Raw genomic sequence first — 23,990 nt, 5'->3', positions numbered from 1 at the left:
TTGCATCCTCTTTTGTCACCTTTGAAAGGGCTGATGCCGTTGTGCTTTCATTCTAATTCTTTGTATGGTTTGAGTACAAACCCAGTCAGATGGGTGGAGTATAAATAATAAAATTATTATTTCTATTATTATTGATTACACATATATTTTTTAACATTTAATATAATTAATAAAATAAATTAACTAATAATAAAATTTAATAGATTTTAATATTATACTGTATGTTTTAAGCGATTATTATTATAACGATAGTAAGACACACATACACACACACACACACACACATATATATATATATATATATATATACTGTATATATATATATATATACTGTACAGTCTATGTTTTTAGCGGTTCTTATTTTTGTTCCTCTTATTCATGTTTATATACCAATCTAAAGATATCAATCGGGCCTGTTCGTTGTTGTTGTTTGCTGCCACTGGTTCCTACAGACTCGACTCCGCAGTTATCCACCTCTACCCTCTGAGTTTCCGTATCTCTAGGGGCATTATATCAGGCGCGGCCAATAACGTTCCGGAGTCAAGGGGCGGGCTCTGCGAAGAGTCCAATGAACAGCGTCAGGCCCCTCAGAAACCGAGAGCCTTTGTATCTCTAAACGTCGGGGTACGTAGAAGGGTTACAAACCCATCCTTTAGCCCCGCCCCTCAAAACGACGCGTCACGTGACAGGCCGCGTTGGCGCGGGAAGAGGGCGGCTCGGTTGCCATGGCGGCGGCGGCGGCCTTGTCTCTGCGCGTGGTGGCGGAATGCGGGCGAAGCAAGGCCCGCGCGTGCGAGCTGCGGCTGCCGCACGGCTCCGTCAACTGCCCGGTCTTCATGCCAGTCGGTACTCAGGGAACCATGAAGGGCCTCACCGCTACGCAGCTGGACGCGCTCGGGTGCCGCCTGTGCTTGGGGAACACCTACCATCTGGGCATGCGCCCCGTGAGTAAGACGACCCCCCCACCTCAACACCCCCCTCCCAAAACCTTAACTTGCTACTATTTCTACTAGAGACGGTGGGGACGTTTCCTGCTCTCAGTGGAATTCTCTCTCCCCCCCCACCCTATTTCCAAGGGGGAAGAAACCCAATATTCAGTTCAATTACAGTGATTGCAATATTTGGGTTTTTTAATTTAAAAAATAGATACTTTTTATTATTTTTATTATTTATTATTTATTGAATTTATATACCTCCCTATACAGTGGCACCTCGGGTTACAGACGCTTCAGGTTTCAGACGTTTCAGGTTACAGACTCCGCTAACCCATAAATAGTACTTCGGGTTAAGAACTTTGCTTCAGGATGAGAACAGAAACTGTGCTCCGGCAGCAGGAGGCCTCATCAGCTAAAGTGGTGCTTCAGGTCAAGAACAATTTCAGGTTAAGAACGGTCCTCCGGAACAAATTAAGTACTTAACCCGAGATACCACTGTACCCAGAAGTCTCAGGGTGGCTCACAGAAAATATCACAGTGCAGTATATAAAATAAAAATAAAAACAATAACTCAATAACAACCCCCCCCCAAAAAGAGCCACATTTTAAAAGGGTATAGGTTGTCCATCAGGTCAACCAAAGGCCTGGTTAAAAAGGAATGTTTTTGCCTGGCGCCTAAAGGTGTATAATGAAAGTGTTAGATGAACTTCCCTGGGGAGAGCATTCCACAGCCAGGGAGCCACTGCAGAAAAGGCCCTCTCCTGTTGCCACCCTCTGGACCTCTTGAGAAGGAGGCATATGAAGGAGGGCCTCAGAAGATGATCTCAGGTTCTGGGTAGGTTCATATGGAAAGAGGCCATCCTTCAGATACTGTGGTCCTGAGCAGTTTATTAGAATTAAGAGTTTCAAAACAAATATTTTGTAAGTGCAAAACACAAGGCCGTAACAGTTGCTGATAACAGAGAATCGTGGAATTGTAGAGTTGGAAGAGACCCCAAGGGTCCTCTATTTCAACCCCCTGCAACGCAGGAATCTTAGCTTAATCATACAAGACAGGTGCCAATCCACTCTCTGCTTAAAAACCTCCGAAGAATGAAAGTCCACTACCCCCTGCAGGAGTCCGTTCCACTGTCAACCACTGTTCTGTCAGAATCTCCTTTCTTATAATTTGAAACCACTGCTTCGGGTTCTAGTCTCCAGAGCAGAAGACAACAAGCTTGCTCTGTCTTCCATAGGACAGCCCTTTAGGCGGTTGAAGGTGGTTTTCATAACTCCACTCGGTCTCCGCTAAACATACCTAGCTCCTTCAACCGATCCCCATAAGGCTTGGTTTCCACACCCTATTTAAAATCTTGGTTGCCCTCCTTTGCATACATTCCAGCTTGTCAATATCCTTCTTAAACTGTGGCACCCAGAACTGGTCTCAGTACTCCAGATGTAGTCTGGCAAAGGCAGAATAGAAAGGTACTATTTGTTCCCTTGATTGTGACACTATACTTCTGTTGATGAAGCCTTACAATAGCATTAGCGTTTTTTTCTGCGGCATCACACTGTTGACTCATGTTAAGCTTGTGTTCTACTAAGAGCCCTAGGTCCTTTCAGTACTGGCAAGCCAGGTGTCCCCCATCTTATATTTGTGCACCAGCTGGTTCTCGTTGCCTAAGTATAGAACCTTACATTTGTCACTATTGAAATTCATTTTATTAGTAGCTATTCTGTGCTGTTATAGAAATGATTCGAATGGTGTAAGTTGATATGTAACAAAAGCTGAGGGTCAAATGAGGAGGAGGAGGAGGATTTTGGTTGTGTTTCTTTCTGGACCGAGATGAATATTTAAAAAGTTACTTGTCCCAGAGGTTCACAGCTGCCAGAGGGAAAGGTGGATGTTTTTAAATCTGCAAATGTTTTTAAGTCTGCAAATTCCCACCAGACTGAACAGAGGAGCCTGGAAGTTTTAAGTAGGTTGGCTGTTCCTAAAGCCTGAGAGGTGTTTTTTGTTTGGGAAGTTTTTGGCTTCAAAATCCAAACCAGCCTTGTACATGCCCAACTGTGATTTGCAATATTGATATAAGCATGGGACTATATTGCAGGGTAAGGGACGCGGGTGGCGCTGTGGGTAAAACCTCAGCGCCTAGGACTTGCCAATTGTATGGTCGGCGGTTCGAATCCCCGCGACGGGGTGTGCTCCCGTCGTTCGGTCCCAGCTCCTGCCCACCTAGCAGTTCGAAAGCACGTCAGTGCAAGTAGATAAATAGGTACCGCTTTATAGCGGGAAGGTAAACGGCGTTTCCGTGTGCTGCGCTGGTGCCGGCTCGCCAGAGCAGCTTCGTCACGCTGGCCACGTGACCCGGAAGTGTCTCCGGACAGCTCTGGCCCCCGGCCTCTTAAGCGAGATGGGCGCACAACCCTAGAGTCGGACATGACTGGCCCGTATGGGCAGGGGTACCTTTACCTATATTGCAGGGTTGTTGTTCTTTCCCCACAGCCTTGCAATAATGCATGAGCATTGGAAATCTGCATAGGTAGGGTTGTTTTTTAGATGTTTAAATTAAAAAGCTTCACACAGAAGAATACTTGGATTAAAAAGAGCATGAATTTCTCTACTGCTGCCTTTTATATGAGGACAGACGTGCTGGTGTCTAGCCACAGCTTTATTGAAGTCTTTTATTTCTATGAGTAGTTATCATTTCTAAGCTATTCCAAATTCAAAAATGGTTTTTATCTGAACCAATAAATCTGGTCAATAGAATCCAACAGGACTGTGAGATACCCTCTCATTTTTTCTTATTTCTTTGACACTCTCTGTTAATCAGCGGACACAATGCTTCGTTCAATACAGGAATAGCTCTGAGCATGTCTTTCTCTTAGTATTAAGTAATCAGAGCCCCAGAGGACAAACCTTTTGCGTAAGCTTGGCCACGGTACCGGTTTTTAAGAAATCTAGTACAGAGTACAGGCCTACACTGAGGGATGTTTGCTGAGGTGGTTCCTGCTCTCCTTGGAAGCCAGGCAAGTGAGATTCCAGGGTTGGAAAAAGCCAAAGGATACCCTTTTCTCAGCTCTCTTTTCAGATACTCCTTTTTCACGCTCCAGCCAAAAGCAAAACGGAGAAGGTCTTGCAGAACAAATGAGAAGGAAGATATTTAATGTTTATATGGTATTTTAGGTTTTAAAAATACTTCACACACTTGGCCTTATTGTATTCCTTCGACAGCCCTGTTAGGTGATATCTACACATTGCAGATGGATAGCTACAAAGAGAGAAAGAAAAGCAGATGTGAGATTCCAACCAAGCACTTTCTGATTCATGGTGTAGTCTGATAGCCAATTTATTGCAGCATCTCTCCTGTATTTTGGTTTGTTCCCCCCTATGTGCCCTTTTGTTGGGAGCATTCTGCTCTGAATATTGCTGCAGGCACAGTGTCTGAATGTTAAGGGTCTGACCTTGTGCTGTTGCTGTTTTTAGCTTGGTCATATGCCAGATTATGAGAGGAAAGTTTCGATGCCTGGCATCAGTGGTGGGGGTCTTTGGCACTAGCTATGTTAGGCACTGATTATAACCTTTTATCCTTCTCTAGGGACCAGAGCTTATCCAAAAAGCCAATGGGCTCCATGGCTTTATGAACTGGTCACGAAACCTGCTCACGGTGAGTATTGAAGGGACTAATTAAAGCAATTGCCACTGGAAAACCAACCATCGGCTGTTGGCAAAAATAAGAAGCCATGGCTAATGAGAGATGGCAGGAATCTAGGCATTGTGGCAGCTGGGGCACATGTCTTACAGAAACACTTCAAGCACTTGGGAGACTCGCAGCTCAGTTGATTGTTAGTTTAGAACACGCAAAGCAGATACACTTTCATTTTGAATATTTTCCATAGCTGGAGAGATTGAGAGAAAAGGAATGTTCTTCACTTATTCATTCTTCTAGTGAGCAATATATGCTGCTGCCTGAGCTTGTTGGGAGAAAGCAGTGACTCTTTTTCTGCCACAGATTCTCTGTGTGGTTTTGCACAAATTGTTTTGAACTGTTCACCTCACCAGGAATAGAAGTGAGTGTACCAGTTGCTGCTGGAGTGTTGAAAGGATGTGTTCAAACACAGAAGTTCAGAACACTAAATAACTATAGCTGAAGCACAAATGGTTTTTTCTTTAATTCATCCCAGTTCTTCTCAGGCCTTTGTAGTCAAATGAATGCTTCGCTCTTCTGGCAATTATGGGAGCAGAGCACCAGAACAGAATAATTTTGCTTATTTCAGGTCTGTTCATAGTGTCACTGTTTTCCTGCAGGACAGCGGTGGGTTCCAGATGGTTTCTCTGGTGGAGCTGTCTAAGGTGACAGAGGAGGGAGTGTGCTTCCGTTCTCCTTATGATGGCAAGGAGATTCTGCTGACTCCAGAGAAATCCATTGAAATACAAAATGCTCTTGGTAACTATTCTGTCTTGCATGATGCCAACTGCTGAATTGACTGGTGCTTCATACCACAGACATTCTTCTCCTGCCACAGCTGTTTCCCTGCTTTGAAATTCCACATAAACATAGAACTTCAGAGGGAGGCAATCAGTCACTCTGGTGGTGACCCTTCTGTTTGAGTTAATGGTGAATCTTCACTGAAGATCTCAAATGAGGCACCAATGAGATGAAACCATTTTGTGACCTGAGTAACTTTGGGTAATAATCCACAATGGGCTATTAAAATTCACCTAAAGAGCCCAGAAATCAGAAATCCATAAGTAGTAAATAATGAGATGATTCTGAGCACCTTCTTTAGCTCCATCCTGGCATTTACTACTGGGTGGAGGTCAGAAAGTGGAGCAGGGATCTCAAAAAAACTATTATGGTTAACTTCATCCCAGTTCTATAGAACAGCACCATACCATATCAAGGGTTTTTTAAAATCCTGTTGGGAGAGAGAGAGGCAGGGAGGCTTTTCAGTTAGCAAAATGTAGAGCCGCTTGTAATGATTTTCAGAATTTTAACATCTACTTAAGACTTTTCTGAAATAGAAGGGGATGAAAAAAGACCCCAAATTCCTGAATTATTTTTAAATTCATTGAAATTAAAAAAAACAATTTGTATACACTTGGCTTTCCTAAAAGAAAAGTACCTTAGTTTCTTTGAGTATTAAGAAGTGTTTGAGTTTACAGTATTACGAAATTTTCAATAATATCTTAGAGATGCCTGCCTCTCCCAGTGTTAACTGAGATGAGCTTGCTTATTTTTAGTAAAAGTACAGTGGGACAGCCGGCTGGACAATTGGCTCTATGCTACTTCTGTGTTAAATATTTTAATTAGCCTTTAGGACAAAAATTGAGAGAATGTCTTGTTTTAAATTAATAAATTTGAAATCTGTGGTGTGGACTGATCTCATCTGCTTTTGCCGACATACATTGCATTTTTCTTCCTTAGGCTCTGACATCATGATGCAGTTAGATGATGTGGTCAGCAGCACAGTTAGCGGCCCCCGGGTAGAAGAAGCCATGTTCAGGTTTGCTTTGTGTGTTGTGTCGATCTGCCTGTTCATCCCAACTCAGCTTCTCTGCGCCACTGACTTCTGTGGTGCTTACGCACACAGTCTTTTTGCAAATGTCTGACTGTGGAATGATATGACAAATGCTACCTTTTCTTAACTAACCAGGAGATCTGTCTGTTGCAGGTCCATTCGCTGGCTGGACAGATGTATTGCAGCACATACCAAGCCTGGCCAGCAGAATTTATTTGCTATTATCCAGGGTGGACTGGATCCTTCCCTCCGATCTAAGTGTCTGGAAGGTAAATTCATTTTTTTTTATGAGCTTTGTCCACAAACAACTTCTGGTCTCAGTTTGAAGCTATTCATATTTGAGGGCAAGACCAAAGAGAGTTTTGTTGAAATTCATATCTGCAGGGAGTCTCATGAGGGCAGTCACCTTCTGTTGATCTCAGTTTCCCAGCCCTGAGGTTTTCAGTTTCTGGCCACAAGTCTACCAATGCAAGAAAAACTTCAGTTACTGATTGCTAAAGTTGCAAACCAGAGTTGCAGACATTAATTGATCGGCTAATTAGGTAAAGTTTCACTCGCAGTGGTGAAATTTTTACCCAGAGAGATTGTAAATTAATGACAAAATTGCTCACATGCTTGTTTAGGCTATTTTGGTTCTGGTGTGGTGTTAACAGTAAGAAATGGAAGAGGAAATATTAAATATGGCCTTTCCTCCTAAGAATGATCAGCTGCTTTGTTTATAAAAGCCTAAAAAGACACCAGGGGAATTGCAGAAGGGTTCTTATGTAGTATTCCTTATTCCTATTATAACTTATGTAGTGTTCTAGGAGCCTCAGGCTAGGATAATTTTCTACAAATACAACAATTCCAAGAACCGCTTTTATATTTTCGTCATTCATTTGGAAAAGGAAGAAGATAGTGGATTTGTGGCTTATTTCCCAAGCTGAGAATCTACTATATATTTTGGAAAGTTGTTCGTCTGTTCACTGTACATTTGGGTACCTTCTCAGACATTGTAACTTGATTTTGCATCATGGTCTTGAGACCAAGGAACAGGTTTTTGTCTATGTTTCGATACAATATGAGACCATTTTGAATCAAGATGGTGGATTGAACTTTTAAAAATGGTACAGAATTCCTGAGCAGCACTGGGTTCGAGGTTGCTAGTAAATAAATAGTACTTCAAACATTCACAGCAGCAACTGTGGAGGGGGTGGACTGTTGGCATTCTTGTCTGAGTTTCCTTAGGATGATGCTTCCCTAGAAGTAGAAGTTCACAATTCTTACAGCTATCTCCCTTTCCCCTCTCTCTGTCTCTCTGTTTCTCTCTTCTCCTCCCTCTCGGCTAGAAATGACTAAACGAGACGTGCCGGGCTTTGCCATTGGGGGCCTGAGTGGTGGTGAGGCCAAAGATCACTTCTGGAGGATGGTAGATCTCAGTACGAATCATCTCCCCAGGAACAAGCCTCGCTATCTCATGGGAGTGGGGTAGGAGCAAGTGCCACAATTCAGGCAAAGCATATTGGTGCCTGGGACATAATTGTCCTTTAGACTCCAGCAGGAACATGTCAAAATGGATTGCCGCTGGTAATGTGACCAGCTAGAGGAAACGACCAATTAACATGCACCTGAATGATGCACAATTGCATTCATGGCTCCAAACCTGAAAGTGATCCGTAAACATCACTAAACACGTCACTAAAAGGGTGGAACGGGGGTGGGGGCGCTTATATGTGCTCTGCCAACACGCTGGGAACTGATCCCCTTTGCAAAATGGTTGTTGCCTGTACTATATTCTCAAACCATTACAACCATCCCTCTTTCTCCTTCAACCAGAATGACTTGACCGTTTCAAGTCAGTCCCCTTGGCAGTTGTGCTCACCCTGACAATTTCTGGGCACAAGCTTACCACGAAAATGTTCCCATCTCTGCCATTAGAAGGCTGCGCATTCTTGATTGGGCCAGGCTGTGTCATAGACGGTGGGTACACTTGCAGCATCTTCATCACCTGATGTGTCTCTCTCCATTTCTCATGAAGTTATGCTACTGACCTGGTGGTGTGTGTGGCTCTGGGCTGCGATATGTTTGACTGTGTCTTCCCTACGAGGACTGCAGTAAGTAGCTGTGTTGGCTGCGGGGGAAACTGGTAGTGGGCCCACTGGCGAGGGGGTGGGGGGGCCACTTCACTACACGGTGGAAGAACATATAACCTGGGATGGGAGCACCATTCAAAGCAGTGAAGTGTTTTGAAACCCCCACTAAACCTGGAAAGACTGATGAGTGCTGTTTGTGTTCCCCTGAATCTCCTGGCTGCTGACATCTTTGCACTTTCAACTTCCAGCGCTTTGGTTCAGCCTTGGTCCCCTGGGGCTCCCTGCAGCTGAAGAACAAGCAATATGCCAAGGATTTTCGTCCCATTGATGAGAACTGTGATTGTCCCACATGCCAGAGGTTGGTGAGCTTCCGGGATGGTGGTTGGCTTTTTAAAAAAACCTCAGAGTTGCCCTTTGCAAAGACAGATTCCTTTGTTGGAAGGCAGACTATTTTTCATCTATTGCTGAGGGCCTGAGGTATACTTTTAAAGGTGGAGTCAGGGAAGCAGAGTCGTAGAAAATATATCTGTGCTGCAGCTTTCTTGCTGAGTTTTGTCAGTGCAACTCTGAGCAGAGCAGTCATCCTCAGGCATTGGGTTGACAGGGATGGGAGGAATGGGTGCGGGAATCACAATATATTGGCCCATGACCAGTTATGTAAGTAAACCAGTACAGCCAATATAAGATTATAGCATTTGGGAAGACAGGCGAACTAATGCCAGTGTATTGGAAGAAGCAAAGATCATCAGCGTCAAAACAATGATTCTTCAACATCAACTTCATTGGACTGATCATGTTGTGTGGATGCCTGATTATTATCTTCCAAAGCAACTACTCTATTCCAAACTTAACAGTGGAAAGCGTAATGCTAGTGGTCAACAAAAGAGGTTTAAAGGCACATCAAGGCACATCTTTAAAAATGTAGTATAAAAACAGACAACTGGGAAACACTGGCCTATGAGTGCTCCAATTAGAGTACAGCCTTTACCAAAGGTGTCATGGGCTTTGAAGACGTTTGAACTCAGGACAAAAGGGAGAAATATGCTAAGAGGAAGGCATGCTTGGCAAACCCTCATTATGATCAACTCCCACCCGGAAACCTATGTCCCCACTGTAGAAGGATGTGTGGATCCAGAACTGACCTCCACGGACTCACTGTTAAAACCCTGCTTATGGAAGACAATCTTGCTTGGCTACGAGTGATCGCCAAAGAATAAGAAGATACCTCCTCTGATACATTTTAAGAAGTTTGTGTCAGATCCCTTTCATAGCATATACCCAAGATAATAGCATGGATCAATGATCTCTGGGCACACTTAACCACCTTTTAGTGCTTTCAAAGAAGAAAATATTTGACTATGGTATCTTCATCTACTTCAGTGTTACTTAACTATGGAAAGAAAGAGAAGCAGTAGTTTTATTCCATGCTCATTCCTGAACACTTCCTGTATCATAGTAGTCAGGGGATCAGATTAGATGCAGGGCAACTTAAGTTCAGATCCTCACTCAGCTCGGATACATTAATTGTGTTTCTTAGGCCACCCCACAGGGAGGATAAAATGGCCTGGAGAAAATTGGGTAGACCATTCCTGAAGGAGACTGAATAGATAATTGGGCATAATTTGTCTGTACCGTAGAATGCAGAGGCAGCCTAATTTCTATTAGTTGCTATGTTAGAATTATTGCAGAAGTCTCATATGAAGCTGATGAGCTAGATACACTTTCATGAGACAAGGAGGCTCTGATTGTTCTCAGGGAGGTGAAGGTTGTCAGGGGAAGTGTGAACTGCTCCCTTGCCTCTTTCAAAGGATCTTAACAAGGCTGAGCTAACAGTCTCCAGGAGGTTTCTCACATCAAGGCCCTTGCCCATGAACTTCATGCTACACATATTTGTCTGTCTTTAAAGTACCGTAGGCCTTTTATTGTTCTCTACCTGAGTGTTTCTTTGATTTCTCCCTGGCCTTCTCCAATATTTACATGCCCCCACTTCTGATGAACTGCTGAATCCAGAAGTACTGCTCAACAATCTCATTTGTAGACATCAAGGCTTTTATAGAACAAGGAATTGTGGGACCTAGGAAAACTATCTCCCTAGCACAACAATGCTGGCAGCTGTTTCCAAAAGATTGGTGTTCAGAGAGAAATTCCCAGTGCTGCTTTTGTTGTCCTGTGGCAAAGTGGGTAGCCGTTAGCTTTTACTTTGGTAGGAAAGATTTGGTGATTTCCTCTTATTCTTCCTAGCATTGGTGTGTAGATTACCTTCCTTAGGCCTTGGCTCACAAGAGCATTCTCTTGTTCCTTATTTTGTCTCATGACAGGTACAGCCGAGCGTTCTTGAATGCTCTCTTCCGGAGTGACACAGCTGCCATGCACCATGTTACTGTGCATAATATTGCATACCAGGTTGGTCCATCTTGTGCACCTTTTGTAGCCTCAAGGCTTTCTTCTATTAGGTAGTAAAGCCTGGCACCATTTGTAGGTGGTGGGAAAGATTCTCTAAGACGCTGGGAAAACTAGGCTGTTCGGTAGCTCTTCAGTCTTCCGTCTTGTGAGTTTACAATGTCATCTTTGTTGTATGTTTTCCCCTGTTGATTGTGGTTGGGCCTTCCATGGGACTAGTTGTGCCGACGTTTAAATGCATGGTGTTTGAAGCGCATCTGCTAGGCGGCTCTGTCTTTCCCCCTCTTTTCAGCTCAACCTGATGCATTCAATCCGGGAGAGTATCATTGAACAGAGGTTCCCACAGTTTGTTCAGGACTTCATGAAGACCATGTATGGCAACATCAGCAGCTACCCACAGTGGGCCATAGATGCCCTGGCCTCTGTTGGAATTATCCTGGAGTGAGAGGGATTCAGTTGTGCTGCCAGCGTCACCGAGCAAGCAAAATCCAACTTGGAGCCCAGCACCTGTGAACCAGCATGTGTCTCCTGGGTCCAGGTCTCTCAATGATTGGTTGCCTTGCTTGCATAGCTGTGCCAGTTTTCTTTCCAGAACAGTACTCTAGGTACTTGCAGCACCGAATACCTCTTTCTATTCAATGAGTGCTTGGGAAGAATCAGAGGAGCTGACTGTTTTTATTGCAATGGTCATTCTTGTCTTCATGGTTAAACTGGAGCTACCTTGAAAGTTTCTTATTTTTATATTTTTAGTATGTGAAAAATCCTATTTTTTATTTGCATTTTTACAAGATTTCTCTGAACCGAGAAAATATGTTTGTGGAGCTGGCAGATTGAGCAGAGCTGTCCACATTATGCAGATTCTTGGAGAAGCAATTCCTATTCTGTGCCCAAATAAAAGTCTACAACTGAAAACTGTGTGCATCCTTAAAGTTTTTATTCTCTATTTATAGGTGCTTGTTTGTTTGTTTGTTTGACAATGAACAGTACAGAATCAGAGGAAAGGATACGTGGGGCAAAAGAGGAGGAGCATAATTAAGTCAGTATGGTGTAGTGGCTTGAAAGTCAGGCTGGGCCTGGGATACCAGGGTTTATATCCTCACTCAGCCATGAAGATCACTGGGTGAGCTTGGGCCAGTCACAATCAAGTCATCGGGGCTGGGATTTCTCATTAGTTCCTCAGATCCAGGTATTATCTCCTCTTCCTAGACTGATGGAGCTGGAACTTGGCAAGGTTGACTAGCCTTGCTTGTGCAGGCACTTCTGAAAGTCCAAGTGTGGCGGTATTAATACCTTGCCCCCAGTGTTTCAAATTTTAATCACAGGTGATTTAGGCCATGCTATTATTTAAAACTGCTTTACCTGGAGACATTCTCTGCCATCAACTGTGCTTTGGGGCCTTAATTGTGTCAGAAGCTTGATCATTCTTTGTTTGTTTCCTCCACGTTTTTGTACAACCCCAAAATCTGGGTCTCCCTGTTTTGAAAATTGAAGGCAGCTGGATGATTGTGTTAATTCAACTCAATTTTGTTGTTGTTGTTGTTGTTGTGAGCATCGTGGCCATTTCGACCATAACTAAAAAAGAAATATACATACTATCCATAATATACAGAGAGGGCATAGATGCACTTTTAAAAGACAGTGTTAACCAATTTATACATACATCATAATTTTCCATGTATAAGACAACCTTTTTTTCTGAACTTTTTGTGATAAATTCAGGGTCGTCTTATACACGGGTTAATATGCTAAGTAAGTGGTGCCGGTGCTGCGGTGGAAGCAGGGAAATGTCAGAGAGGAGGCTGCTTACTCTTCCCAGCTTAGGAAGAGTATTTGGTGAGTGCCAGTATGTGGTGTATTATGGCACCCGTTCCGCCAGCCACAGTGGGGGATCCTCAAAAAGCTGCTCAACAGCTCAGCGAACTTACAAAAGAAGCTCAACAACTATTGAGGACTCCCAAAAATAGGGGTCTTCTTATAAATTGGATCTTGTTATACATGGAAAAATACAGTATATCTTAAAAGACAAACATCAGTTTCTTTATCGCCGACCATCTCTTTACAGTCCACCATATTATCTTTAATGAACATTCTTCTCAGTTTGGGGGCAGCCACTGCAAATTTTGCAATGTTATTTGCCACAAATATATCAAAGTCAAACAGCAGGGTGACTTATGTTCAAACGAGACATTAACAACCAGGTTATCCCCCATTTAATTGTAGTGATTAACATCTTGTCTATACCAGGAGGTTGATGCGGTCCTATGCCAGCCTGCATAGTGAGGCAGCCTGCACTGGGCAGTATATTTTTGGGGTGCTGTTCTAGGATAGCAAATAGCTAATTATTGTCAAGGGGCTAGTATTGGCTTATCATGGGTGGGAAGTGAAACACCATTTGCATTTCCTGCTTAGCCACCAAATACTCCTGGGTCATCCAGCCAAGCCACGTTTTGGAGCAGCTCTATTGCTTGGCTTGTGGCTCAGCTTATAAGTGAGAGTGGAGATGATCCCAGGGGAAGTGACGGAGTTTATCCTTGGGAGTGCTGCTGGGCATTTGATTCTGGACCCTAAACGTTAGATGAATGGGAATGTCCAAATTGCAATGGAGATGATTCCATGGTCACTGGCCTTGGCAGATGCTTTCCTTTGCATGCCAGCAGAGGTCAGTAGATGCTGAATTGTGTGTTCACTGAAGCCAAGGGTGGCTATGACATGGTCTGCAACAAATTCTAGATAGGAGGTATCTTATGGGTTAGTAGTAGTAACTTTGGTCTGCAGAGTTCATAACAAAAGGATATATAATCTGAAGCTAGTTTTAAAAAAGAATTGGGTTTATTTATAATAGAATGGGGAGATGTGAAAGGAAACCAAGCTTGGGTAATTATAATCCTATAAAACATTTAATAGTAACTTTATTTCAACATAAAAGAGTCTTCTTGTGCAACCTTAAAAACCAAAACAAGAAGAAACCTACAATTAATAAAAGAAGATGGTATAAACCCCAGAAAACAGGCAGACCAGCAAATTCCCCACTAACTCTGGTGGTGATGATAGAAGACATCCCAGTAAATTTTAAAAAGGAAATTGAAAAAGAAGAAAATACTTACAGGATTGGGTGGAGATATTGAAAAGCCAAGAACAAATAAGGGAAGCTCTAACAGGAAGTGAAATAACTTGGTTTAACTGTACAGTGGTACCTCAGGTTACATACGCTTCAGGTTACATACACTTCAGGTTACACACTCCGCTAACCCAGAAATAGTGCTTCAGGTTAAGAACTTTGCTTCAGGATAAGAACAGAAATCGGGCTCTGGCGGCATGGTGACAGCAGGAGGCCCCATTATCTAAAATGGTGCTTCAGGTTAAGAACAGTTTCAGGTTAAGAACAGACCTCCGGAACGAATTACCGTATTTTTCGCCCCATAGGACGCACCTAGTTTTTTTGGGGGGGGGAATAAAGGGGGAAAAATTATTTTCCCCCCAGGCGCGGGGCTGGTGCGGGGGAAGCCCGAGCTTCCCCCGACCCCAGCCCCCAGAACAGGCTGCTGCCTGCAAGCATTGCAAGCCCAGCGGGACCTCCCACTGGGCGCGCGAGGCTTGCCGACATCTGCCCCAAGCACGGGGCGGGCTCTGCAGCTCCCCCCATGCTTTGGGCTGCAGGCTGCTGCCCACAAGCCTCGCATGCCCGGCGGGACCTTCCACCGGGCGTGCGAGGCTTGTGGATAGCTTCCTGAAGCCTGGACAGCGAGAGGGGTCGGTGCCTTGCGGATATCTGCCAGCCTCCAAACCAGGTCAGGGAACCGAAGCCCCTGGTTTCGAGATGCAGGCTGCTATCCGGAAGCGTAAGGAGCCCGACGAGAACTCCTGTGGGCTCCCAAGGCTTGCAGAGAGCTTCCTGAAGCCTGCATTTACCCCATAGGACGCACACACATTTCCCCTTCATTTTTGGAGGGGAAAAAGTGCGTCCTATAGGGCGAAAAATACGGTAAGTACTTAACCTGAGGTACCACTGTATACAACTGGAGCAATGGACAAAGAAGTGGTTAAAGGGAAACAAGAACTGCAAAGAATATACACAATTTGAAAAAAAAAATGATTATAAAAGGGGGAGATAAAGAAAAAAAATAGTTATAAAAGTGGAAACCAGTGAAATTTATAAAATATTAGTAGAAATGGAGGATCAAGATCAATTAAAAGAGGTGTGGGAAAAGGAGACAATAAGACAGATAGTCAAAGCTGGGGAAAAATATGGGAGTATCATACACTGAAAATGTTTATAAGAATAAAAGAAAATTATTATAAATTAGTTTGGAGATAGTATTTAAAACCAGTCAGATTAAATCAAATGAACAGGAAATATTCCGTGTTACGCTGGAGTGGATGCCAGGAAACCGGGAATTACGTTCACGTGGTGGGGTTGTAAATATGTACAATTTTACTGGCAAAGGGTGTTTAAGGAGATAACGGAAATAACTGGATTGAACCTGACCGAAAGTCCAGAGGTAGCATTATTATCAATTTACAATGGGGTGGAAGATTATGAAGGACTTGCTTGCAAATTTATTGACAGCTGCAGGAGTTCTAGCTAGGATGTGGAAGGGGCAAGATGAATATAAAATGGGAGAATGGTATAAAGAGGTGTGATATATAGCTATTATAAATTGACATGTGCCATTAAAGTAAGATGGGGAATACGCAGGAAAAGTGATTTTGAGGAGATATGGAAGGTGTTTGTAGAATTTGTACTGTTAAGACAATGGAATGGTCTCAGCGGGTGGGATGCACATTTTTATTCTTATTTATTATTGTTACTTGTCAAAACAAAAAATGGAGGGGGGGCGGGACGAAAACAATCATTATGGCGTAAGTTTTTGTGACCTTGGCTGCAGTCCAGAACCCCTGCTGTTGTCTGGTGAGGCTTAACAGAGCAGTGGGACCATTCCTGCATCTGCAGCCCTCGTGCGCATGGCAGGGGGAGCAAATCGCTATGCCAGCCTGAAGCTGCCACAGTGTCCAAATGGTGAGAGTCTGCTGCCCTGCCTCAGGAATCCTCATGCCACGTCTGGTGACGATAACATGCGAGGTGGTCCTGTTTGGATGCTGGGTGCCGTTTTGAATAATAATAATAATAATAATAATTTATTATTTGTACCCCGCCCATCTGGCTGGGTTTCCCCAGCCACTCTGGGCGGCTTCCAACAAAGATGAAAGATACACTAAAATGTCACATATTAAAAACTTCCCAGATGTCTTCTGAATGTCAGGTAGATGTTTATCGCTTTGACATCTGATGGGAGAGCGTTCCACAGGGCGGGCGCCACTACCGAGAAGGCCCTCTGCCTGGTTCCCTGTAACTTGGCCTCTCCCAGTGAGGGAACCGCCAGAAGGTCCTCGGAGCTGGACCTCAGTGTCCGGGCAGAACGATGGGGGAGGAGACGCTCCTTCAGATATACTGGACCGAGGCCGTTTAGGGCTTTAAAGGTCAGCACCAACACTTTGAATTGTGCTCGGAAACGTACTGGGAGCCAATGTAGGTCTTTCAAGACCGGTGTTATATGGTCTTGGCGGCCGCTCCCAGTCACCAGTCTAGCTGCCGCATTCTGGATTAGTTGTAGTTTCTTTTTTTTCTTTCTTTTTTTTAATATAATTTTTATTAGGTTTGTAATATTCAAAATTCAAATTGCAAATACATGTTTCCATAAATCTAATGGACTCCCCCCATCTTCCGATCACTGCATTCTCTGTAAATCCAAAACCTCAGCAATTTGTTGACTTATTTTAAACATAATAATATATCTTCCATTTTATCGTGATATCTGGTCTCTAAACATTTCAATCCAAATCCATTAATTTTTAGTTTCAACACAATAAAATTATTTCATTACACCACTTCTGTCTTGTTGTGCCTTATTTACCAATTCAAAAATTTACCGATACTGAAGCTGTACTTTCCTAGAAAGGAGCATTTTTTAACATTCATACAACTTATAATGCTTTTTCAAGTAGTCCTTAAATTTTCCCCAGACTTCCTCCGTTTCTTCTTCTCCCGAGTCTCGAATTCTGCCAGTCATTTCAGCCAGTTCCATATAGTCCATCAGCTGCGTCTGCCATTCTTCCAGTGTGGGTAGGTTTTGTGTCTTCCAGTGCTTTGCCATCAAGATCCTTGCTGCTGTAGTAGCGTACATAAAGAAAGTTCTATCTTTCTTGGCCACCCTCTGGTCTACCATGCCCAGGAGGAAGGCCTCCGGTTTCTTGGGTACGGTAAATCTAAACACCTTTTTTAGTTCATTATGTATCATCTCCCAGAAGGCCTTCACCTTCGGGCAGGTCCACCAGAGGTGTAGAAATGTCCCTTCCTCTTCTTTACATTTCCAACATTTATTATCAGACAGGTGATATATCTTTGCAAGCTTGACTGGGGTCATGTACCACCGGTATGTCATTTTCATAATATTTTCCTTCAAGGCACTACATGCCGTGAATTTCATTCCGGTGTTCCATAACCTTTCCCAGTCTTCAAACATAATGTTATGCCCCAAGTCCTGCGCCCACTTTATCATGGAGGATTTAACAATCTCATCCTGTGTATTCCATTTAAGCAGCAAGTTGTACATTCTCGAAATTAGCTTAGATTTTGGCTCAAGCAACTCTGTCTCTAGTTTCGATTTTTCCTCCTGAAAACCCACTTTTTTGTCCGCTTTAAAAACTTCCTGAATTTGGGCATAATGCAACCAATCTCGCACCTTGTTTTTTAACTTTTCCATACTCTGCAACCTCCATTTATCTCCAATTTTTTCAATTATTTCCCAATATTTAGGCCAGTGGGCCTCCATATTGAGTCTTTTACATGCTTTGGCCTCCATCGGTGAGAGCCACCTCGGAGTTTTACTCTCCAATAAGTCTTTATATTTTGACCAGACAATAAAAATTGCCCTTCTGACAATATGGTTTTTGAACAATTTATGAACTTTAACCTTGTCATACCACAAATATGCATGCCACCCAAAAGCATTGTCAAATCCCTCCAGGTCAAGGACATCGGTGTTCTCCAACAAAATCCAATCCTTCAACCAGCAGAGGGCTGCAGATTCATAATATAACTTCAAGTCCGGCAGGGCAAACCCCCCTCTTTCTTTCGCATCTGTTAGTATTTTAAACTTTATTCGGGGCTTTTTGCCCTGCCAGACAAATTTAGATATATCCCTCTGCCATTTTCCAAAACATTCCACCTTATCCACGATCTGGAGGGCCTGAAACAAAAATAGCATTTTCGGCAATACATTCATCTTTATAGCAGCTATTCTGCCCAACAAGGAAAGTTTCAGTCTTGACCATGTTTCCAAGTCTCTCTTGATCTCTGACCAACATTTCTCATAATTGTCCTTAAACAAATTCAAATTTTTGGAGGTCAGGTACACCCCTAAGTACTTTACTTTTTTAACCACATTTAATTCTGTTTCTTTTCTGAACTCCTCTATTTCAGTAGTTGTCAAGTTTTTTGCTAAAACTTTAGTTTTTTGTTTATTCAGCTTGAATCCCGCCACCCGACCAAAGTCAGAAATTAATTCTAACGCTCTTTTAGTACTAGAGGCTGGCTCCTGTAATGTTAATACCAAGTCATCTGCAAATGCTTTCAGTTTATATTGTTTCTCTCCGACCACAATTCCCTGTGCCAACCGGTCATTTCTAATCATGTTCAATAGCACCTCCAGGACTGAAATAAACAGCAGAGGAGATAGAGGGCACCCCTGTCGTGTCCCTTTTTCAATTTTGAACTCCTCTGTCACCACGTTGTTTACTATCAATTTAGCTTTTTGTTCTGAATAAATTGCTTCTATTCCATTTTCAAACCCCCGCCCTACTCCCATCCTTTCCAAATTTTTCTTCATAAACATCCAAGAAATGTTGTCAAAGGCTTTCTCCGCATCAATAAAGATCAACACCGCTCTTGTATTTGAGTTAGTCTGTAAAAATTCCAAAATGTCAATGATGTTTCTTGTATTGTCAAATAAATGTCTGCCAGGGAGAAAGCCTGCTTGGTCCTTATGAATCACTTCGTTTAATACTTTCTTAAACCTGCTTGCCAAAATGTCTGCAAAAATTTTGTAATCCACATTTAGGAGTGAGATAGGACGGTAGTTTTTAAGTTGAGTTTTTTCAGTTTCTGATTTTGGTATCAACGTGATGAAAGCTTCTTTCCACGTTTCCGGTGCCTTCCTCCCCTCCATAATCTGGTTGCAAACTTCCAACAATGGTTGTATCAATGAGTCCTTCAATGCCTTATAATATTTGGAAGTAAGTCCATCAGGTCCCGGAGACTTGCCCAGTTGGAGGTTCTGAATGGCGCATTCAATTTCCTGGATTGTAATATTACAGTTCAGGGTTGCTCTCATTTCCTGGGGTATTTTTTGTAATCCATTAGTTGTGACAAATTGGTCCACCTCCGAGCCTTTTTGTGGCCTTTGTGAATAAAGTTCTTTGAAATATCTCTGGAAACACTTTCTAATTTCCTCGGGTTTCTGAACCATTCTCCCTTCAATCTCTAGGTTTGTAACAGTGTTAAGCTTTTGTCTCTTTTTCAACTGCCAAGCCAACAACTTCCCGCACTTATTAGCAGATTCAAAGGATCTTTGTTTCATTTGTTTAATTTTCCATTCCACCTCTTGATTTATCAGTTTCGAATATTGTGCCTGGAAAAACTTCACTTCTCTCAATACTTCCTTTGATTTAGGCCTGGATCTCAGTTTTTTCTCTCCTTCTCTTATTTTCTCCAAAATCTTCTCCTTCTTTTCATTCCAGAGCCTTTTTTTAATCGTGTTCTGCTGTATTAGAAACCCTCTCATAACTGCTTTACTTGCGTCCCAGATTGTTCTTTTTTCCACATTTGTCTTTAAGTTTATTTCAAAATAGTCCTTTAAAACTTTTTGGGCCTTCTTAACAATCTCCTGATCTCTTAACAAAGCGTCGTTCATTCTCCATCTGAAAGATCCGGTTGTATTTAATCTCAATTCCATTCTCAAAGCGTTGTGGTCGGAGCAGGTTTTTGGGCAGATTTCCACTTTTCTGGTCTTAGGTGCCAGCCCTCTAGTTATCCATATTTGGTCGATTCGCGTCCATGTCATGTGGGCCTCAGAAAAGAAAGTTCCTTCTTTCCCTAGAGGGTTCTTGATCCTCCATATATCAATCAAATCCAAATTGTCAGTCATTTCGAAAAAGGTTTTTGGTAGTCTGCCGTCTTTCGTTATATTAGCACTTTGCGACTTATCCATATTCACTGAGGCGACGCCATTCATATCTCCCAACATGATAATGTTGTTGTAATCCAAATAGTCCAGCATAGTCTCATGCAGCTTCTTGAAAAATTCCGATTTTCCATCATTTGGGGCGTATATTCCTAGAATTAAAAACTTTTCTCCTTGTGTCTGAATTTCAATTGCCAAAATTCTACCCTGTTCATCTTTGAATACGAATTTTGGTGACAAGTTCTCCTTTGCATATATCACCACTCCTCTTTTCTTAACTTTGTCCGATGAGATAAATTCTTGGCCTAGCCTTTTGTTAATTAACACTTTTCTGTGGAGTCTTGTCACATGTGTTTCTTGCAGGCAAATAATGTCCAATTGTTCTTTTTTTAAAATATGAAATACTTTTCTCCGTTTTTCTGGAGAATTCCCGCCATTTATGTTCCAGCTAAGAAGCTGTAGAGACATCCTGGTCTACTTCTTAGATATCACAGTTGGGTATCTAATTTGTCCTCCGTTCCCGAAGGCTGTGGTGCCGGTCCGCCTCCAGATGGTACGGGTCTTGGTGGTGATCCCGGTGGTGGAGGCCAAGAATCTGCAGCTCTCTTTTGGAGGTCCTCCTCGTTGTCGTGTAGGAACTTCTGGTGGTCCTCTGGTGTTTTAATTCTTACCTTCTTTCCTTTATAAGTGAATGATAGGCCTTGAGGAAATTCCCACCTGTAAGGGATTGCGTTGTACCTTAACAATTTGGCCAAGTCTGTATATGAGGCTCTAAGGTCCAACAGATATTTAGGAATGTCTCTATAAATTTCTGCCCTTTTGCCTTCAACTTCCAGAGATTTTTTAAAATGATGGCCTAGTATCTTGTCTCTTTCCTCTTTTGTTCTCAAACAAACCAAACAGTCTCTGGACTTGTCTTTCTTAACCGATCTTCCCAATCTGAAGGCCGTCACAATTTTGAAGTCTTTATCTTCCTCAACCCCCCAAAATTTAGAAAACAACTGCGTCAAAAATTCCTCTAGGTTGCCCTGCTCCAGCTCTGGGACGGCCCTCAGCCTAAGATTACATTCCTTACTTTTCAGTTCCACCATTGACAGGTAGGCTTGCTGTTCTCCTACCTGTCTTTTCAGAGGTCTTACTTCCCCTTTGATCTCCTCCACCTTTTTGCACGCTTGCTCAGCTTTTTGATTGGCTTCCGCAGCTAATTTGTAGTTCTCCGCCGTAGCTCCTTGCAGTTTCTCAATGGCCTGAGTATGCTGGGAAACCTGATCTGTTAACTTACTGATAGTAGATGTAGCTCTGTCAATTTTAGATGACTGATCGTCCACCTTCTTATTCAAAAGTGCCAGTTGTTCCAAAATTTGTTTCAAGACTGGATCAGTTCCTCCAGTTGCCATATCTTCTGTTGCAAGCGTTTCAACTTCTTCCTCCTGCGCCGTCAGCACAGTCAGTACCGAGGATCTGCGTTGATGAGTCAACGTTGTTTGAACAAGCTGCCCAGCTCTCTTATCTTTTTTCTTTTCTTTAGCTTCCTCAGCTAAAGCTTCCTTGGCTTTAGATGCTCTTGTTTTCCCTGAGCCACTCATTCCCCAGCTGCCTCTGTTCAAGGTCAAATAGTCTTTCAATCCATGAGAAAGGCAAGTCCAGAATGTAAACAATTAAACCACAAAAAATCCCAATAAGGTACAGTTCCCAGACCTCTATGCCTCCGCAAATCCACTAGGTGGGGCTTTCATAAGAAAGAAAGTTTCTTTTCCACCATCAAAGTTCCTATTTCAACTTTTGTAGTCCCCAAGTTCAAAAAGGAGGCTTTCAGATAGTTCTGTTTCAAAATAGTGCCACAAGGTAACGGAAAGGTTCCAATATCAGTATTAAAGCGATAGTGTATCCATCAATGCAACAATTTGTACTTAAGAAAAAGTTTCAGCAGCCTGACAGTACTCCTTTGCAACACTGGCAGTCCGATAGCTCGGTTATCCCCTTCAATTCCACGTCACTTCACAATAGGGGGAAGATTCCTTAGCGCAATGAACCAACAGATTTACTCCTTCAATCTTTTTAATTTCTAGAAGAACACAGTCTGTTAATGCCCCTTCATACTAATTTCAAAGTCTCTTTTGAGCGCTTCAGCCCACATCGGGCTCTTTGCTTTGCTCTGATTAGCAGGACCGGAAGGCGGACTTCCTGTTACTCGCCTCCCGTTTTCAGCCGAATTAAACGAATTTAAATCAATCTTTAGTCAATCTTTAATACCCCTTACTCACGGGTAAATTGCAGCCAATTCCGATGATTTTCAAGAAGAAAGGTCGACGCTCATCAGCAACAGCAGCGCGGCTTCACTTCCGCGAAAAGAGCGATGAACTCACAGCGCCGCTCCCCCGTTCACGTTCCGGAGCCTCTTACGAGGTCCCTTCCTCGTTTCTGGGGGGGCTTCTGGCACCCGCCGAGTCCCACGGCCGCAGGCTCGCTCTGCCTACGGTTTGTCTTAATGGGTCTCCGCTTTGCCGCAGCGGACGACCCTTTTTCGCGGAGCCCCTCTTCACACAGTAAAGAGGACCGCCATTGCCGTTTTGCGCCGCCTCCGGAAGTCGATTAGTTGTAGTTTCTGGGTCACCTTCAAAGGTAGCCCCACGTAGAGCGCATTGCAGTAGTCTAAGCGGGAGATAACCAGAGCATGTACCACTCTGGCGAGACAGTCTGCAGGCAGATAGGGTCTCAGCCTATGTACCAGATGGAGCTGGTAAACAGCTGCCCTGGATACAGATTTGACCTGTGCCTCCATGGACAGCTGTGAGTCCAAAATGACTCCCAGGCTGCGCACCTGGTCCTTCAGGGGCACAGTTACCCCATTCAGGAGCAGGGAATCCACCACACCTGCCCGCCTCCTGTCCCCCAAAAACAGTATTTCAAGGCGGCAGACCAAAAGGTCACTTTGGCGTGATGTTGGACATCTTTTGAGAGATCCGTCCCACACTTTGGATATCACCAAATTTGGCCTGAGGGTGGACGGGGGTGCGGCAGTCTTAATTGCTGCTTGGTCTTCAGACCCCATTTCAAAACAAGATGTTGGACGAAAACGTGACTTTATTGTGACTTCACCCAGTGTTTGGCATGGTGGGTCCAAACTTCCAAATTACATCATCCATTTAAAGAACACGCAATATGCTTTTTGTGTTCATGTTGTCAGAAGCCTTTTTCTTTTTGTTTTCAGGACTATGGATAACCAGGGATTTGTTTTATTTCCAGCATGGAATACAGATTGTTGCAAGCCACCCCTAACTCCAAGCGGTGCAAGATACCAGGGGTACAGGCACTTTTCTAGGGTTCGTGTTTCCTTTTGGAAATGAGGCACAGTGGATATTGTGGTGTCTTTATGCTATATGGTTTATATATACCACCTGAACCTACAATAGAGGGCTTCACAGCATTAATACCTCACAAGGGTCTTGCTTCTCCCCTAGCTGCAGCCTTGGATTCCAACAGAAATTGGGCATGGCTCTCTCTCTCTCTCTGGCTTCTGGAGAAGTGTGCATGCACACGAAAGCTTATGCCCAGAACAAACTTAGTTGGTCTCTAAGGGTGGCGCTTTGGGTTAAACCACAGAGCCTAGGACTTGCCGATTAGAAGGTTGGCAGTTCGAATCCCCGTGACGGGGTGAGCTCCTGTTGCTCGGTCCCTGCTCCTGCCAGCCTAGCAGTTCGAAAGCACGAAGTGCAAGTAGATAAATAGGTACCACTCTGGCGGGAAGGTAAACAGCGTTTCTGTGCGCTGCTCTGGTTCACCAGAAGCGGCTTAGTCATGCTGCCCACATGACCCGGAAGCTATACGTCTGCTCCCTCGGC

At 43.4% G+C, this 23,990-nt stretch overlaps 1 protein-coding gene across 1 annotated transcript; it reads left to right on the top strand.

Moving 5' to 3' along the window:
• Positions 1–672: 672 nt before the first annotated feature.
• On the top strand, positions 673–11,821 carry QTRT1 (queuine tRNA-ribosyltransferase catalytic subunit 1). Its single transcript, XM_081894562.1, has 10 exons — positions 673–944; positions 4,514–4,582; positions 5,224–5,362; positions 6,344–6,422; positions 6,591–6,706; positions 7,766–7,904; positions 8,455–8,530; positions 8,758–8,867; positions 10,828–10,912; positions 11,202–11,821. Exons 1-10 carry the CDS (start codon positions 726–728, stop codon positions 11,352–11,354), a joined length of 1,185 nt encoding a protein of 394 aa, XP_081750688.1. The 5' UTR covers positions 673–725; the 3' UTR covers positions 11,355–11,821.
• Positions 11,822–23,990: the final 12,169 nt, after the last annotated feature.

This window comes from Podarcis melisellensis, assembly GCF_964234715.1.
Source record: "Podarcis melisellensis genome assembly, chromosome: 17".
In the NCBI taxonomy this organism is placed as follows: Eukaryota; Metazoa; Chordata; class Lepidosauria; order Squamata; family Lacertidae; genus Podarcis; species Podarcis melisellensis.
This window is presented reverse-complemented; position numbering and strand designations above follow the sequence as displayed.